Here is a 20,269-nt window from a genome sequence, read left to right on the forward strand (position 1 = left end):
ACTGTGAGGGGGCACATATCTGGCCATAACTACTATGAGGGGGCACATAACTGGCCATAGCTACTGTGAGGGGGCACATATCTGGCCATAACTACTGTGAGGGGGCACATATCTGGGCATAACTACTGTGAGGGGGCATATATCTGGGCATATCTACTGTGAAGGGGCACATATCTGGACATAACTACTGTGAGGGGCACATATCTGGGCATAACTACTGTGAGGGGGCACATAACTGGGAATAACTACTGTGAGAGGGCACATATCTGGGCATAACTACTGTGAGGGGGCACATATCTGGACATAACTACTGTGAGGGGGCACATCTGGCCATAACTCCTGTGAGGGGGCACATATCTGGGCATAACGACTGTGAGGGGGCATATATCTGGGCATATCTACTGTGAAGGGGCACATATCTGGACATAACTACTGTGAGGGGCACATATCTGGGCATAACTACTGTGAGGGGGCACATAACTGGGAATAACTACTGTGAGGGGGATATATCTGGGCATAACTACTGTTAGGGGGCACATAACTGGACATAACTAATGTGAGGGGCACATATCTGGCCATAACTACTGTGAGAGGGCACATATCTGGGCATAACTACTGTGAGGGGGCACATATCTGGACATAACTACTGTGAGGGGGCACATCTGGCCATAACTCCTGTGAGGGGGCACATATCTGGGCATATCTACTGTGAGGCACATATCTGGGCATAACTCCTGAGAGGAGGCACATATCTGGCCATAACTACTGTGAGGGGCACATATATGGACATAACTACTGTGAGGGGCACATATCTGGGCATAACTACTGTGAGGGGCACATATCTGGATATAAATACTGTGAGGGGGCACATATCTGGGCATAACTCCTGAGAGGAGGCACATATCTGGACATAACTACTGCAAGGGGCACATATCTGGACATAACTACTGTGAGGGGCACATATCTGGACATAACTACTGTGAGGGGCACATATCTGGACATAACTACTATGAGGGGCACATATCTGGACATAACTACTGTGAGGGGCACATATCTGGATATAACTACTGTGAGGGGCACATATCTGGGCATAACTCCTGTGAGGGGCACATATCTGGACATAACTCCTGTGAGGGGGCACATATCTGGGCATATCTACTGTGAGGCACATATCTGGGCATAACTACTGTGAGGGGCACATATCTGGGCATAACTACTGTGAGGGGGCACATATCTGGACATAACTACTGTGAGGGGGCACATATCTGGGCATAACTACTGTGAGGGGGCACATATCTGGACATAACTACTGCGAGGGGGCACATATCTGGCCATAACTACTGTGAGGGGGCACATATCTGGACATAACTACTGTGAGGGGCACATATCTGAACATATCTACTGTGAGGGGCACATATCTGGCATAACTACTGTGATTGGGCACATATATGGGCATATCTACTGTGAGGGGCACATATTGTGTGTGGGGGGAACATAAGAGGCTATCATACAGGTTGGGGTCCTCCCTCTGATCTGGGACCCCCGCTGTTACATCCATGGGCTGAAGAAGCAGGCGGCCGCTCCGTGTCTGCACATATCACAGGATCCTTCCATCTTATATTTGGCTACTTATTTATTTCTGATATTTTGCGGACATGACAGCTGCACGCACCCCCCTCGCCCACCCCTGTCATGGTATATATAGACCTCCGAAAATCTTCTGTCGCCGAACTGGAGCCCTCAGCCGAAATACCAAGATGGTGACAATCCTACATGCAGGACTTTTGCTCCCGTCTAAAATAACGGATTTCTGACGGATCCGTTTTGTATTGCATTAAAGTCAATGAGTGACGGATTGTAACGGATTGTATGTGATCCGTTATGCAATCCGTATTTCTGTTCCGTTTTTTTTTCTGAGCATGCTCAAATGAAATTTGAAAAAAAATAAACGGATGAATAAAAACAATGAATAACGGAACATAACGGAAAGCGAACGGATGTCTGTTAAAAAGACAGAAAATATGCTTTCCGTTAGTGTCTGTTGGCTTTTCCGTTATTTATTTACTTTCCGTTATTTTGAACGGATTAGGGTGGGATCACATCTGCGTTCTGGACTTTGTTATGGCTTTATAAAATGGTTATAAAAGAAAATAACGGAATCCATAAGACGGAAGGACGGATCCGTTATGCTGCCCCATAGACTTGTATTATGACGGAATGCAAAACGGAAGCCTTTAAACCGCTTTCCGTTTTGCTTTCCGTCTTAATAGAAGTCTATGGGCAGCAGAACGGATCCGTCCCGCTTCCGTTATGCAGGGCAAATATGAAATTCGCTCATCTCTAATTATAATATCAAACACAGGATTATTACAACTCACATATAGTCAGGTGAATTCTCCCCGTCACTGCAGGGGTTAAGTAGTGGGTGTGTCTGGACTACAGCTCCCGGCATTCCCTGCACACGTCACACCCGGAAGTGCAGCCTGTGGACTGAATGAGGGAGAGAGCAGCAGGTGAGCGACGTGTACGGTGGGGGGTGGACATCACCGGGGAAGACACCGGAGCGGAGGGCGGCCGATAAGGGACACGTCACCCCCCCCGACTATCTGTTATCAGCCATGTCAGGGGAGAGGACGACTGTAGGACAGGAGAATACAGTCTATTGCTCCCTGTTATCAGCCATTTCAGGGGAGAGGATGACTGTAGGACAGGAGAATACAGTCTATTGCCCCCTGTTATCAGCCATTTCAGGGGAGAGGATGACTGTAGGACAGGAGAATACAGTCTATTGTCCCCTGTTATCAGCCATTTCAGGGGAGAGGATGACTGTAGGACAGGAGAATACAGTCTATTGCCCCCTGTTATCAGCCATTTCAGGGGAGAGGATGACTGTAGGACAGGAGAATACAGTCTATTGCCCCCTGTTATCAGCCATTTCAGGGGAGAGGATGACTGTAGGACAGGAGAATACAATCTATTGCCCCCTGTTATCAGCCATTTCAGGGGAGAGGATGACTGTAGGACAGGAGAATACAGTCTATTGCCCCCTGTTATCAGCCATTTCAGGGGAAAGGATGACTGTAGGACGGGAGAATACAGTCTATTGCTCTCTGTTATCAGCCATTTCAGGGGAGAGGATGACTGTAGGACAGGAGAATACAGTCTATTGCTCCCTGATATCAGCCATTTCAGGGTGGGGAGAGGATGACTGTAGGACAGGAGAATACAGTCTATTGCCCCCTGTTATCAGCCATTTCAGGGGAGAGGATGACTGTAGGACAGGAGAATACAATCTATTGCCCCCTGTTATCAGCCATTTCAGGGGAGAGGATGACTGTAGGACAGGAGAATACAGTCTATTGCCCCCTGTTATCAGCCATTTCAGGGAAGAGGATGACTGTAGGACAGGAGAATACAGTCTATTGCTCCCTGTTATCAGCCATTTCAGGGGAGAGGATGACTGTAGGACAGGAGAATACAGTCTATTGCTCCCTGTTATCAGCCATTTCAGGGGAGAGGATGACTGTAGGACAGGAGAATACAGTCTATTGCTCTCTGTTATCAGCCATTTCAGGGGAGAGGATGACTGTAGGACAGGAGAATACAGTCTATTGCTCCCTGTTATCAGCCATTTCAGGGGAGAGGATGACTGTAGGACAGGAGAATACAATCTATTGCCCCCTATTATCAGCCATTTCAGGGCAGAGGATGACTGTAGGACAGGAGAATACAATCTATTGCTCCCTGTTATCAGCCATTTCAGGGGAGAGGATGACTGTAGGACAGGAGAATACAGTCTATTGCCTCCTGTTATCAGACATTTCAGGGGAGAGGATGACTGTAGGACAGGAGAATACAGTCTATTGCCCTCTGTTATCGGCCATTTCAGGGGAGAGGATGACTGTAGGACAGGAGAATACAGTCTATTGCCCCCTGTTATCAGCCATTTCAGGGGAGAGGATGACTGTAGGACAGGAGAATACAGTCTATTGCCCTCTGTTATCAGCCATTTCAGGGGAGAGGATGACTGTAGGACAGGAGAATACAGTCTATTGCTACCTGTTATCAGCCATTTCAGAGGAGAGGATGACTGTAGGACAGGAGAATACAGTCTATTGCTCCCTGTTATCAGCCATTTCAGGGGAGAGGATGACTGTAGGACAGGAGAATACAGTCTATTGCCCCCTGTTATCAGCCATTTCAGGGGAGAGGATGACTGTAGGACAGGAGAATACAGTCTATTGCCCCCTGTTATCAGCCATTTCAGGGGAGAGGATGACTGTAGGACAGGAGAATACAGTCTATTGCTCCCTGTTATCAGCCATTTCAGGGAGAGGATGACTGTAGGACAGGAGAATACAGTCTATTGCCTCCTGTTATCAGCCATTTCAGGGGAGAGGATGACTGTAGGACAGGAGAATACAGTCTATTGCCCCTGTTATCAGCCATTTCAGGGGAGAGGATGACTGTAGGACAGGAGAATACAGTCTATTGCTCCCTGTTATCAGCCATTTCAGGGGAGAGGATGACTGTAGGACAGGAGAATACAGTCTATTGCTCCCTGTTATCAGCCATTTCAGGGGAGAGGATGACTGTAGGACAGGAGAATACAGTCTATTGCTCCCTGTTATCAGCCATTTCAGGGAGAGGATGACTGTAGGACAGGAGAATACAGTCTATTGCTCCCTGTTATCAGCCATTTCAGGGGAGAGGATGACTGTAGGACAGGAGAATACAGTCTATTGCCTCCTGTTATCAGACATTTCAGGGGAGAGGATGACTGTAGGACAGGAGAATACAGTCTATTGCCCTCTGTTATCGGCCATTTCAGGGGAGAGGATGACTGTAGGACAGGAGAATACAGTCTATTGCCCCCTGTTATCAGCCATTTCAGGGGAGAGGATGACTGTAGGACAGGAGAATACAGTCTATTGCCCTCTGTTATCAGCCATTTCAGGGGAGAGGATGACTGTAGGACAGGAGAATACAGTCTATTGCTACCTGTTATCAGCCATTTCAGAGGAGAGGATGACTGTAGGACAGGAGAATACAGTCTATTGCTCCCTGTTATCAGCCATTTCAGGGGAGAGGATGACTGTAGGACAGGAGAATACAGTCTATTGCCCCCTGTTATCAGCCATTTCAGGGGAGAGGATGACTGTAGGACAGGAGAATACAGTCTATTGCCCCCTGTTATCAGCCATTACAGGGGAGAGGATGACTGTAGGACAGGAGAATACAGTCTATTGCTCCCTGTTATCAGCCATTTCAGAGGAGAGGATGACTGTAGGACAGGAGAATACAGTCTATTGCCTCCTGTTATCAGCCATTTCAGGGGAGAGGATAACTGTAGGACAGGAGAATACAATCTATTGCCCCCTGTTATCAGCCATTTCAGGGGAGAGGATGACTGTAGGACAGGAGAATACAGTCTATTGCCCCCTGTTATCAGCCATTTCAGGGGAGAGGATGACTGTAGGACAGGAGAATACAGTCTATTGCTCCCTGTTATCAGCCATTTCAGGGGAGAGGATGACTGTAGGACAGGAGAATACAGTCTATTGCTCCCTGTTATCAGCCATTTCAGGGGAGAGGATGACTGTAGGACAGGAGAATACAGTCTATTGCTCCCTGTTATCAGCCATTTCAGGGGAGAGGATGACTGTAGGACAGGAGAATACAGTCTATTGCTCCCTGTTATCAGCCATTTCAGAGGAGAGGATGACTGTAGGACAGGAGAATACAGTCTATTGCCTCCTGTTATCAGCCATTTCAGGGGAGAGGATAACTGTAGGACAGGAGAATACAATCTATTGCCCCCTGTTATCAGCCATTTCAGGGGAGAGGATGACTGTAGGACAGGAGAATACAGTCTATTGCCCCCTGTTATCAGCCATTTCAGGGGAGAGGATGACTGTAGGACAGGAGAATACAGTCTATTGCTCCCTGTTATCAGCCATTTCAGGGGAGAGGATGACTGTAGGACAGGAGAATACAGTCTATTGCCCCCTGTTATCAGCCATTTCAGGGGAGAGGATGACTGTAGGACAGGAGAATACAGTCTATTGCCCCCTGTTATCAGCCATTTCAGGGGAGAGGATGACTGTAGGACAGGAGAATACAGTCTATTGCCCCCTGTTATCAGCCATTTCAGAGGAGAGGATGACTGTAGGACAGGAGAATACAGTCTATTGCCCCCTGTTATCAGCCATTTCAGGGGAGAGGATGACTGTAGGACAGGAGAATACAGTCTATTGCTCCCTGTTATCAGCCATTTCAGGGGAGAGGATGACTGTAGGACAGGAGAATACAGTCTATTGCCCCCTGTTATCAGCCATTTCAGGGGAGAGGATGACTGTAGGACAGGAGAATACAGTCTATTGCCCCCTGTTATCAGCCATTTCAGGGAAGAGCATGACTGTAGGACAGGAGAATACAGTCTATTGCCCCCTGTTATCAGCCATTTCAGGGAGAGGATGACTGTAGGACCGGAGAATACAGTCTATTGCCCCCTGTTATTAGTCATTTCAGGGGAGAGGATGACTGTAGGACAGGAGAATACAGTCTATTGCCCCCTGTTATCAGCCATTTCAGGGGAGAGGACGACTGTAGGACAGGAGAATACAGTCTATTGCCCCCTGTTATCAGCCATTTCAGGGGAGAGGATGACTGTAGGACAGGAGAATACAGTCTATTGCCCCCTGTTATCAGCCATTTCAGGGGAGAGGATGACTGTAGGACAGGAGAATACAGTCTATTGCCCCCTGTTATCAGCCATTTCAGAGGAGAGGATGACTGTAGGACAGGAGAATACAGTATATTGCCCCCTGTTATCAGCCATTTCAGGGGAGAGGATGACTGTAGGACAGGAGAATACAGTCTATTGCCCCCTGTTATCAGCCATTTCAGGGGAGAGGATGACTGTAGGACAGGAGAATACAATCTATTGCCCCCTGTTATCAGCCATTTCAGGGGAGAGGATGACTGTAGGACAGGAGAATACAGTCTATTGCCCCATGTTATCAGCCATTTCAGAGGAGAGGATGACTGTAGGACAGGAGAATACAGTATATTGCCCCCTGTTATCAGCCATTTCAGGGGAGAGGATGACTGTAGGACAGGAGAATACAGTCTATTGCTCCTGTTATCAGCCATTTCAGGAGATCGGATAACTGTAGGACAGGAGAATACAATCTATTGCTCCCTGTTATCAGCCATTTCAGGGGAGAGGATGACTGTAGGACAGGAGAATACCGTCTATTGCCCCCTGTTATCAGCCATTTCAGGGGAGAGGATGACTGTAGGACAGGAGAATACAATCTATTGCTCCCTGTTATCACCCATTTCAGGGGAGAGGATGACTCTAGGACAGGAGAATACAGTCTATTGCTTACTGTTATCAGCCATTTCAGGGGAGAGGATGACTGTAGGACAGGAGAATACAATCTATTGCCCCCTGTTATCAGACATTTCAGGGGAGAGGATGACTGTAGGACAGGAGAATACAGTCTATTGCCCCCTGTTATCAGCCATTTCAGGGGAGAGGATGACTGTAGGACAGGAGAATACAGTCTATTGCTACCTGTTATCAGCCATTTCAGAGGAGAGGATGACTGTAGGACAGGAGAATACAGTCTATTGCTCCCTGTTATCAGCCATTTCAGGGGAGAGGATGACTGTAGGACAGGAGAATACAGTCTATTGCCCCCTGTTATCAGCCATTTCAGGGGAGAGGATGACTGTAGGACAGGAGAATACAGTCTATTGCTCCTGTTATCAGCCATTACAGGGGAGAGGATGACTGTAGGACAGGAGAATACAGTCTATTGCTCCCTGTTATCAGCCATTTCAGAGGAGAGGATGACTGTAGGACAGGAGAATACAGTCTATTGCCTCCTGTTATCAGCCATTTCAGGGGAGAGGATAACTGTAGGACAGGAGAATACAATCTATTGCCCCCTGTTATCAGCCATTTCAGGGGAGAGGATGACTGTAGGACAGGAGAATACAGTCTATTGCCCCCTGTTATCAGCCATTTCAGGGGAGAGGATGACTGTAGGACAGGAGAATACAGTCTATTGCTCCCTGTTATCAGCCATTTCAGGGGAGAGGATGACTGTAGGACAGGAGAATACAGTCTATTGCTCCCTGTTATCAGCCATTTCAGGGGAGAGGATGACTGTAGGACAGGAGAATACAGTCTATTGCTCCCTGTTATCAGCCATTTCAGGGGAGAGGATGACTGTAGGACAGGAGAATACAGTCTATTGCTCCCTGTTATCAGCCATTTCAGAGGAGAGGATGACTGTAGGACAGGAGAATACAGTCTATTGCCTCCTGTTATCAGCCATTTCAGGGGAGAGGATAACTGTAGGACAGGAGAATACAATCTATTGCCCCCTGTTATCAGCCATTTCAGGGGAGAGGATGACTGTAGGACAGGAGAATACAGTCTATTGCCCCCTGTTATCAGCCATTTCAGGGGAGAGGATGACTGTAGGACAGGAGAATACAGTCTATTGCTCCCTGTTATCAGCCATTTCAGGGGAGAGGATGACTGTAGGACAGGAGAATACAGTCTATTGCCCCCTGTTATCAGCCATTTCAGGGGAGAGGATGACTGTAGGACAGGAGAATACAGTCTATTGCCCCCTGTTATCAGCCATTTCAGGGGAGAGGATGACTGTAGGACAGGAGAATACAGTCTATTGCCCCCTGTTATCAGCCATTTCAGAGGAGAGGATGACTGTAGGACAGGAGAATACAGTCTATTGCCCCCTGTTATCAGCCATTTCAGGGGAGAGGATGACTGTAGGACAGGAGAATACAGTCTATTGCTCCCTGTTATCAGCCATTTCAGGGGAGAGGATGACTGTAGGACAGGAGAATACAGTCTATTGCCCCCTGTTATCAGCCATTTCAGGGGAGAGGATGACTGTAGGACAGGAGAATACAGTCTATTGCCCCCTGTTATCAGCCATTTCAGGGAAGAGCATGACTGTAGGACAGGAGAATACAGTCTATTGCCCCCTGTTATCAGCCATTTCAGGGAGAGGATGACTGTAGGACCGGAGAATACAGTCTATTGCCCCCTGTTATTAGTCATTTCAGGGGAGAGGATGACTGTAGGACAGGAGAATACAGTCTATTGCCCCCTGTTATCAGCCATTTCAGGGGAGAGGACGACTGTAGGACAGGAGAATACAGTCTATTGCCCCCTGTTATCAGCCATTTCAGGGGAGAGGATGACTGTAGGACAGGAGAATACAGTCTATTGCCCCCTGTTATCAGCCATTTCAGGGGAGAGGATGACTGTAGGACAGGAGAATACAGTCTATTGCCCCCTGTTATCAGCCATTTCAGAGGAGAGGATGACTGTAGGACAGGAGAATACAGTCTATTGCTCCCTGTTATCAGACATTTCAGGGGAGAGGATGACTGTAGGACAGGAGAATACAGTATATTGCCCCCTGTTATCAGCCATTTCAGGGGAGAGGATGACTGTAGGACAGGAGAATACAGTCTATTGCCCCCTGTTATCAGCCATTTCAGGGGAGAGGATGACTGTAGGACAGGAGAATACAATCTATTGCCCCCTGTTATCAGCCATTTCAGGGGAGAGGATGACTGTAGGACAGGAGAATACAGTCTATTGCCCCATGTTATCAGCCATTTCAGAGGAGAGGATGACTGTAGGACAGGAGAATACAGTATATTGCCCCCTGTTATCAGCCATTTCAGGGGAGAGGATGACTGTAGGACAGGAGAATACAGTCTATTGCTCCTGTTATCAGCCATTTCAGGAGATCGGATAACTGTAGGACAGGAGAATACAATCTATTGCTCCCTGTTATCAGCCATTTCAGGGGAGAGGATGACTGTAGGACAGGAGAATACCGTCTATTGCCCCCTGTTATCAGCCATTTCAGGGGAGAGGATGACTGTAGGACAGGAGAATACAATCTATTGCTCCCTGTTATCACCCATTTCAGGGGAGAGGATGACTCTAGGACAGGAGAATACAGTCTATTGCTTACTGTTATCAGCCATTTCAGGGGAGAGGATGACTGTAGGACAGGAGAATACAATCTATTGCCCCCTGTTATCAGACATTTCAGGGGAGAGGATGACTGTAGGACAGGAGAATACAGTCTATTGCCCCCTGTTATCAGCCATTTCAGGGGAGAGGATGACTGTAGGACAGGAGAATACAATCTATTGCCCCCTGTTATCAGCCATTTCAGGGGAGAGGATGACTGTAGGACAGGAGAATACAGTCTATTGCCCCCTGTTATCAGCCATTTCAGGGGAGAGGATGACTGTAGGACAGGAGAATACAATCTATTGCCCCCTGTTATCAGCTATTTCAGGGGAGAGGATGACTGTAGGACAGGAGAATACAGTCTATTGCCCCCTGTTATCAGCCATTTCAGGGGAGAGGATGACTGTAGGACAGGAGAATACAGTCTATTGCTCCCTGTTATCAGCCATTTCAGGGGAGAGGATGACTGTAGGACAGGAGAATACAGTCTATTGCCCCCTGTTATCAGCCATTTCAGGGGAGAGGATGACTGTAGGACTGGAGAATACAGTCTATTGCTCCCTGTTATCAGCCATTTCAGGGGATAGGATGACTGTAGGACAGGAGAATACAGTCTATTGCCCCCTGTTATCAGCTATTTCAGGGGAGAGGATGACTGTAGGACAGGAGAATACAATCTATTGCCCCCTGTTATCAGCTATTTCAGGGGAGAGGATGACTGTAGGACAGGAGAATACAGTCTATTGCCCCCTGTTATCAGCCATTTCAGGGGAGAGGATGACTGTAGGACAGGAGAATACAGTCTATTGCTCCCTGTTATCAGCCATTTCAGGGGAGAGGATGACTGTAGGACAGGAGAATACAGTCTATTGCCCCCTGTTATCAGCCATTTCAGGGGAGAGGATGACTGTAGGACAGGAGAATACAGTCTATTGCTTCCTGTTATCAGCCATTTCAGGGGAGAGGATGACTGTAGGACAGGAGAATACAGTCTATTGCCCCCTGTTATCAGCCATTTCAGGGGAGAGGATGACTGTAGGACAGGAGAATACAGTCTATTGCCCCCTGTTATCAGCCATTTCAGGGGAGAGGATGACTGTAGGACTGGAGAATACAGTCTATTGCTCCCTGTTATCAGCCATTTCAGGGGATAGGATGACTGTAGGACAGGAGAATACAGTCTATTGCCCCCTGTTATCAGCTATTTCAGGGGAGAGGATGACTGTAGGACAGGAGAATACAGTCTTGGGTCTGTCCTTCTCTGAAATGCTATTAAAATCACCATTTGGCGTCCTACTTATTATATCTGTTTCTGGGAAAGCTGGGTTAGCACCAATATCTCTGCCATTACAGGTGGTTTACATGGCCGAGTGTAGGGTGACAACCCCTTTCACCGTTCTGATGGCAGTACTGCTGGTTGTCGCCCATCTGTCAGTGTCACATCCTCGTCCTGACGCTGCGGAGCTGCAGTGTCTCTCTTATGAGCAGCGCAGGAGCAGCAGCATTTAGTGCTACATAACTGGGGAGATTCATCATTCAGGAGTCGAAGTAAGCGAGCTGACAACCCATGAGGGAAAAGGCTGACAACCATTTTTAGCTGGTATTTTTATCAGTGGAAGGATCGGGTTCTGATCAGTCTGGAGTCCAGGATGTTTATATACCAGAGGACTGTCTAGAACAGACACATTGTAACAAACCCTCTGCCGTGACCGCTATTACTTCTTTACACGTTTTAGCCTTAGGATGTACATGTGATGCTCACAATTCACTGACAGCAAGCTGAGATCTTAAAGTAACGAGGAATTGTAACACAAAGACTATTAGAAAGCTCTATTATGCACCTGGCCTGTCCTCCACCCACATCCTGGAAAGTTATGTTCAGTCAGTGGCGGAGGACCACACCCTGAAACGCGTCACCTCTACAGGGAGAAGAGGACAGAGCACCTGGCCAGACAGCACGCCTGGTGGCAGACCCCCCCCCAGATCACTACCACTTCAGTATATTGTGAGACTTACTGCTCTTCATTGTCAGCCTCTTGGTTCATGAACAGAATTCCAGAACTTCAGTAAAGACGGTCACCTCCATGGGCCGTGCAGTATGAGCGAAGGAGCAGAAACGTTTAGATTCCTTTCAGGGTCTTTATTAAGCGGAGTTCAGGATGCCAGAGAAAGGGATTCACAGGGCGCCACACTGGATGACATGTTAAAAATGCTTCATCAGGTATCATTTATCATCTGCAGACCCTGTAATGGCTGCGCTAGAAGATCTATGAATACCTGAGTGGGTGGAGTAACGTGAACTGTGATGTCATGTGAGGGCGTGGAGTAACATGAGTTGTGATGTCATGTGAAGGGGTGGAGTAACTGTGATCTGTGATGTTTTTCTACAGTATAAATCACTATGGCGGAAAATAAACCAAAGAGAATTCTCGTGACCGGAGGCTCCGGCCTGGTGGGGAAAGCCATTGAGAAGGTTGTGGCGGATGGAGAGGGACGGTCGGACGAGGAATGGATCTTCTTATCATCCAAAGATGCTGACCTCACGTGAGTGCAGGAGATTCTCGGTGCCCTTCATTGGTGTCTACAGGAGCTGCCCTGTGGTCATCATTGGTGTCTACAGGAGCCGCCCGGTGGTCATCATTGGTGTCTACAGGAGCTGCCCGGTGGTCATCATTGGTGGTCATCATTGGTGTCTACAGGAGCCGCCCGGTGGTCATCATTGGTGTCTACAGGAGCCGCCCGGTGGTCATCATTGGTGTCTACAGGAGCCGCCCGGTGGTCATCATTGGTGGTCATCATTGGTGTCTACAGGAGCCGCCCGGTGGTCATCATTGGCGTCTACAGGTGCCGCCCTGTGGTCATCATTGGTGTCTACAGGAGCTGCCCGGTGGTCATCATTGGTTTCTACAGGAGCCGCCCGGTGGTCATCATTGGTTTCTACAGGAGCCGCCCGGTAGTCATCATTGGTGTCTACAGGAGCTGCCCGGTGGTCATCATTGGTGTCTACAGGAGCTGCCCGGTGGTCATCATTGGTGTCTACAGAAGCTGCCCAGGGGTCATCATTGGTGTCTACAGGAGCCGCCCGGTGGTCATCATTGGTGTCTACAGGAGCTGCCCGGTGGTTATCACTGGTGTCTACTGGAGCCGCCCGGTCGTCATCATTGGCGTCTACAGGAGCTGCCCGGTGGTCATCATTGGCGTCTACAGGAGCTGCCCGGTGGTCATCATTGGCGTCTACAGGAGCTGCCCGGTGGTCATCATTGGTGTCTACAGGAGCCGCCCGGTGGTCATCACTGGTGTCTACTGGAGCCGCCCGATGGTCGTTACTGGTGTCTACAGGAGCCATCTGGTGGTCTTCACTGGTGTCTTCTGGGGCTTCTTGGTGGTCATCACTGGTGTCTACAGGAGCTGCCGGTGGTTACCACTTGTATGCATGTTCTATACTGTCTCTGGCAGTAGTCATCCTCTATAATCCTCTCTGGTTCCTTGCAGGGACGCTGCAGACACTCGAGCGCTGTTTGAGAAGCACAGGCCCACCCACGTCATCCACCTGGCCGCCATGGTGGGCGGACTCTTCCGTAACATGAAGTATAACCTGGATTTCCTGGTAAGACGCGTCCACGGCACATAAGAGACTGTAATATGGAGTTACTGTACTCCACCAGGATGACATGATGGGAGTTGTAGTAGCTTTGTTGCTTTCTCTTCATATGTGTCACAGCTAGGTGTGACTATAACATAAGAATTGTGAATGCAGCTTTGGATGTGGCTGGAGTATAGGCACTGTAGATGGAGCTCTGGATGTGGCTGGAGTATAGGTACTGTAGATGGAGCTCTGGATGTGGCTGGAGTATAGGTACTGTGGATGGAGCTCTGGATGTGGCTGGAGTATGGGTACTGTGGATGGAGCTCTGGATGTGGCTGGAGTATGAAAAATTTGAATGGAGCTCTGGATGTGGCTGGAGTATGAAAAATTTGAATGCAGCCCTGGGTGTGGCTGGAGTATGAAAAATTTAAATGCAGCCCTGGGTGTGGCTGGAGTATGAAAAATTTGAATGCAGCTCTGGATATGACTAGAGTACAGACACTTGCCTCACTCTCCCTCCCATCTCAGCTTGTGTTTCCTGCCGGGTTGTCACAGGTCGCTCTCTAGCGCCCCCTAACACAGTTAGTGAGGGGTGTGAATACTTTTTAGATGCTGAGCCCCCAGATCTGATCTTGTTTCCTGTCCTAGAGGAAGAACCTCCACATTAATGACAATGTGCTGCATACCTCGTACGAGCTGGGGGTCCAGAAGGTTGTCTCCTGCCTCTCCACCTGCATCTTCCCAGACAAGACCACCTACCCCATAGATGAGACCATGGTAAGTGCCCCCTGTCACGTGTCATCTGACCGCCACTTATTGCTGCCCGCTCTCATCCCGCCCCTTCCTGCAGATTCACCTCGGGCCCCCACACGGGTCGAATTTCGGCTACTCCTATGCCAAGAGGATGATCGACGTCCAGAACAGGTAACGTAAACTCCAGGGGTCTGACATCGGTGTGTGCGGAGGGGCTGCTATAGGGCCCATGTGGTGAGGGGCCCCACGTGGAGCTACATACGATCCCAGAGTTTTCCCTATGGTATATACAGTTGCAAGAAAAAGTATGTGAACCCTTTGGAATGATGTGGATTTCTGCACAAATTGGACATAAAATGTGATCTGATCTTCATCTAAGTCACAACAATAGACAATCACAGTCGGCTTAAACTAATAACACACACAGAGTTAAATGTTACCATGTTTATATTGAACACACCATGTAAACATTCACAATGCAGGTGGAAAATGTATGTGAACCCTTGGATTTAATACCTGGTTGAACCTCCTTTGGCAGCAATAACTTCAACCAAACGTTTCCTGTAGTTGCAGATCAGACGTGCACAACGGTCAGGAGTAATTCTTGGCCATTCCTCTTTACAGAACTGTTTCAGTTCAGCAATATTCTTGGGATGTCTGGTGTGAATCGCTTTCTTGAGGTCATGCCACAGCATCTCCATCGGGTTGAGGTCAGGACTCTGACTGGGCCACTCCAGAAGGTTCTTCTGTTTAAGCCATTCTGTTGTTGATTTACTTCTATGCTTTGGGTCGTTGTCCTGTTGCAACACCCATCTTCTGATGAGCTTCAGCTGGTGGACAGATGGTCTTAAGTTCTCCTGCAAAATGTCTTGATAAACTTGGGAATTCATTTTTCCTTCGATGATAGCAATCCGTCCAGGCCCTGACGCAGCGAAGCAGCCCCAAACCATGATGCCCCCACCACCATACTTCACAGTTGGGATGAGGTTTTGAGGTTGGTGTGCTGTGCCTCTTTTTCTCCACACATAGTGTTGTGTGGTTCTTCCAAACAACTCCACTTGGGTTTCATCTGTCCACAGAATATTTTGCCAGTACTGCTGTGGAACATCCAGGTGCTCTTGTGCAAACTGTAAACGTGCAGCAATGTTGTTTTGGACAGCAGTGGCTTCCTCTGTGGTATCCTCCCATGAAATCCATTCTTGTTTAGTGTTTTATGTATCGTAGATTCGCTAACAGGGATGTTAGCATATGCCAGAGACTTCTGTAAGTCTTTAGCTGACACTCTAGGATTCTTCTTCACCTTATTGAGCAGTCTGCGCTGTGCTCTTGCAGTCATCTTTACAGGACGGCCACTCCTAGGGAGAGTAGCAGCAGTGCTGAACTTTCTCCATTTATAGACGATTTGTCTTACCGTGGACTGATGAACAGCAAGGCTTTTGGAGATACTTTTATAACCCTTTCCAGCTTCATGCAAGTCAACAATTCTTAATCGTAGGTCTTCTGGGAGCTCTTTTGTGCGAGGCATCATTCACATCAGGCAATGCTTCTTGTGAAAAGCAAACCCAGAACTGGTGTGTGTTTTTTATAGGGCAGGGCAGCTGTAACCAACACCTCCAATCTCATCTCATTGATTGGACTCCAGTTGGCTGACACCTCACTCCAAATAGCTCTTGGAGATGAAATTAGTCTAGGGGTTCACATACTTTTCCCACCTGCACTGTGAATGTTTACATGGTGTGTTCAATAAAAACATGGTAACATTTAACTCTTTGTGTGTTATTAGTTAAAGCAGACTGTGGTTGTCTATTGTTGTGACTTAGATGAAGATCAGATCACATTTTATGACCAATTTGTGCAGAAATCCATATCATTCCAAAGGGTTCACATACTTTTTCTTGCAACTGTACCCGGCTTACCCCTCGTCCTGTGCAGTGACCCCCTCCCTCCTCATACCGCAGGGCGTATCACGAGCAGCACGGATGTAAGTTCACCGCCGTCATCCCCACCAACGTCTTCGGCCCTCACGATAACTTCAACATTGAGGACGGTCACGTGCTGCCGGGGCTCATCCACAAGGTGTATCTGGCCAAAGGTGAGCATCTCCTGCCGCCATTATCTGCCCCCGACTCTTCCTCCTGTTCATCAGCCGGTAAATAACTGAAATGTACAATGTGATTGTAGAAAACGGCTCCGCACTCTCCATCTGGGGCACCGGGAAACCGCGGCGACAATTTATCTATTCTCTGGTGAGTCCTTATCTAGTAAAGGTCCATAGTCTGCATGTAGAATATATGTACACGTTACTTATCCTGTATTATACTCCAGAGCTGCACTCACTATTCTGCTGGTGCAGTCACTGTGTACATACATTACTTATCCTGTACTGATCCTGAGTTACATCCTGTATTATACTCCAGAGCTGCACTCACTATTCTGCTGGTGCAGTCACTGTGTACATACATTACTTATCCTGTACTGATCCTGAGTTACATCCTGTATTATACTCCAGAGCTGCACTCACTATTCTGCTGGTGCAGTCACTGTGTACATACATTACTTATCCTGTACTGATCCTGAGTTACATCCTGTATTATACTCCAGAGCTGCACTCACTATTCCGCTGGTGCAGTCACTGTGTACATACAGTACTTATCCTGTACTATGCTCCAGAGCTGCACTCACGCTGCTGATTTCCTTCCTCCAGGATCTGGCTCGCCTCTTTATCTGGGTGCTGCGGGAATACGATGAGGTGGATCCCATCATCCTGTCCGGTGAGGCTCCGCTGTATGTGACGAGTGCTGTAGGATCTGCACCGTGTATTATAATCACTTTGTGTATTACAGTGGGGGAGGAGGACGAGGTGTCCATCAGGGAGGCTGCCGAGAGCATCGTGTCCGCCATGGACTTCAAGGGGGAAGTTCTTGTATCCTGATATGTAAATGGGAGCTCCGTGCGGATATGACACATCAGTTATTTTACTGCAGTCACATTCAGAGCTGCAATCACTCTTCAGTTACAACGAGAGCTGCATTTGCAATTGATATACTACAGTCTCATCCATAGAGAGCTGCAGTTGTACTCCAGTCACACTCGGAGCTGCAGTCCCCATAGTCGTACTCCGGTCACACTCGGAGCTGCAGCCCCCATAGTCGTACTCCAGCCACACTCGGAGCTGCAGCCCCCATAGTCGTACTCCGGCCACACTCGGAGCTGCAGCCCCCATAGTCGTACTCCAGCCACACTCGGAGCTGCAGCCCCCATAGTCGTACTCCAGCCACACTCGGAGCTGCAGCCCCCATAGTCGTACTCCAGCCACACTCGGAGCTGCAGCCCCCATAGTCGTACTCCAGCCACACTCGGAGCTGCAGCCCCCATAGTCGTGCTCCAGCCACACTCGGAGCTGCAGTCCCCATAGTCGTACTCCAGCCACACTCAGAGCTGCAGCCCCGATAGTCATACTCCCAGTCCCCTCCGGCCATGTTGCACATATGTACAGTCCTGGTTTCTCTTAACCCCTCGCTCAGTTTGATAGCACCAAGTCTGACGGACAGTTCAAGAAGACGGCGAGCAACAGCAAACTGCGGAAATACCTGCCGGCCTTCAAGTTTACGCCGTTTAGTCAGGGTAAGTGATGGAGCAGCGGGGGGCGCCAGTGTGAGGACTGCAGAGGATAATGGAGGGAGCGATCACATGACGGATGGTGGTCAGACTACACCGGCATGGTTTGTAGTCTGTAACCATGGAGACACATAAAACAGCAGATGATTTTTAACCAAGACTATTTTCTAGGTGCAAAAGTGGAGGAGCCCTTTAACAAGCCCCGCGGCTCCACCTTTCTGGGGAGGGTGGGCTCTGTTCGGGTGTCGTGGGGTCCGTCGGGTCCCTGTGTCCTGGACTGGCTCCTTCCAGTCGCTGATGATATCTCACGTTCTCCTTGCAGCCGTCCAGGAAACGTGTGACTGGTTTACCGCCAACTACGCCCAGGCCAGGAAATGAGCCGACACCAGAGAGACGCGGACCGCGCGGTGACATCGGGGGTGCCACTCGGACTCATGGCGGATATTATTGGTTTTGGGTTTCTGGCTCCTGCTGTGGGATCATCATCCTCTCCTGGGGGCGAGCAGCAGCAGCAAACGGGGCCGACGTGACCCTGGGTCTTTGTCTATACGTAAACTACACAATTCTATGTATCTATGCAAATCACTGACTGATCGGCACCGGGGGGGGGTCACTTACTTTTGGAGCAGGGACCTTTTCTGTAGCGGGGGTCCCTACCGGCTGCCCACATGACCCTTCTGTGCAGTCTCATTGATTGTGATCATTTATAGTCACCGCAGAAGACTCCAGCAGCGTCCTTTGTTTATATGTGGACATGTTGGGGGGAGTAGTCCTGTGGAAATTTAGTCCAATGCTCTGATTAAATGATATTTTTTGATGGCATCTCCCTTTTTATATTTCATATTTCTTGTGTTGGGTTATGGGCTGGAGGAAATGAGAAGCGATCATCTCTCCTCACGCCTGGTGGTGGTGGTCGGCACAATCACAATATAACCGCCATATCCCAAACAATCAAATGTAACAGATAACACAAAGATGCAACGTGACAATACTCCCTGCATCTGATGGCAATGGAAGGGAGCGATCAGCAGCGCGGTCCAGGATCACACTGCCCACAGCCACAGGGAGGATCGGCTTCTGGGCGGAGTACGGAGCCCCTCAGAGACCCTGCATTTCCCCTTCTCGCAGCCGTGGAGTTTTATTTTAGATTTCCTATCACGCACAAAACATTGTGATTTAGCTTAAGAAAAATGTCCCCTCTTTCCCCTTCTGCCTGGACGCAGCTCTGTTTAACTGCTCAGAATCTCTGCACAACTGTGAGGCAGGGACGTATAGATGTGTGACGACGAGTATTCCTCTTTCCCCTTTGTCCTCAGGCAGCACATGAAGGATTAACATTCCTCTTGCTCCCAGCGAGGACAGAAGGACAGTATCAGTCTTATTAACCAATTAAAAGGAATCTGTCACACCGATTTTGGACCATTATCTACAATAATATACTTACATTTTTAACGTAAGTTTGTTTTCCCTTAGTCCTAACAGCAGCACAAGTGGGGATTCCTCCCCTGTGAAGCCGGTCAGGACAGGTGGAATTTTTGTTGAAAGAAAATTACTGCCAAGTATTAACTAATTAAACCCACCCCTATATAGGATTCCCCGCCCCGGCAGGAGGTGCTTTTTTTTTTTTTTAGCAAGTAGAACTAATAACTGAGATGGGGTGGGAAATTTGTGTGCTGCTGTTAGGACTAAGGGAAAACAAATTTACGTTAAAAATTAACGTTTCCCTGTCGTCCTAACCAGCAGCACAAGTGGGGACTTGGCAAGGAGTACTACACACAAATTGGGAGGGACCCCCTTACTCTTTTTTTTTTTTTTTTTAAGAGACAGGGGCACTTAGACTGTCCAAAAGCAACTCCCTCGGACCGTCTAGAATCTAGACATAAGGCTACACGACGACATTTGTCGCGCGACATTTTGTTGCACTGGTGTTGCACTGCGACTGCGACGCAACAGTCGCAGAAAATCCATTCGACATGGATTTTCCTGCAACTGTCGCATCGCAGTATGTTGCATGTTGCAGTGCGACACCATAGACTGCCATTATAAAAATTGTTGCGCTACAAATCTTGCAGTGTAGTTGTGTCCTATCTGTCGCGACTTATTGTCGTCGTGTAGACATAGCCTAATAAAGGTGCTCTGGGAGCTCCAGGAAGTGGCAGCACAGATCTGGTCTAGCGGAATCAGCTTCTTCTCGGCATAGGCTCACAGGACAGAAAAAAAGCACCTCCTGCCGGGGCGGGGAATCCTATATAGGGGTGGGTTTAGTTAGT

The 20,269-nt window shown here is 48.5% G+C and overlaps 1 protein-coding gene across 1 annotated transcript; it reads left to right on the forward strand.

Moving 5' to 3' along the window:
• The first annotated feature begins 2,452 nt into the window (after positions 1–2,452).
• GFUS (GDP-L-fucose synthase) lies at positions 2,453–18,821 on the forward strand. The gene is made up of 11 exons (XM_040433068.1): positions 2,453–2,513; positions 12,433–12,586; positions 13,535–13,649; positions 14,277–14,405; positions 14,479–14,552; positions 16,340–16,473; positions 16,563–16,627; positions 17,086–17,152; positions 17,225–17,304; positions 17,906–18,005; positions 18,322–18,821. The coding sequence occupies exons 2-11, from the start codon at positions 12,444–12,446 to the stop codon at positions 18,375–18,377; spliced, it is 963 nt and encodes a 320-aa protein (XP_040289002.1). The 5' UTR covers positions 2,453–2,513; positions 12,433–12,443; the 3' UTR covers positions 18,378–18,821.
• The last annotated feature ends 1,448 nt before the right edge of the window (positions 18,822–20,269 follow it).

Source organism: Bufo bufo, chromosome 5 (genome assembly GCF_905171765.1).
Source record: "Bufo bufo chromosome 5, aBufBuf1.1, whole genome shotgun sequence".
NCBI lineage: Eukaryota > Metazoa > Chordata > Amphibia > Anura > Bufonidae > Bufo > Bufo bufo.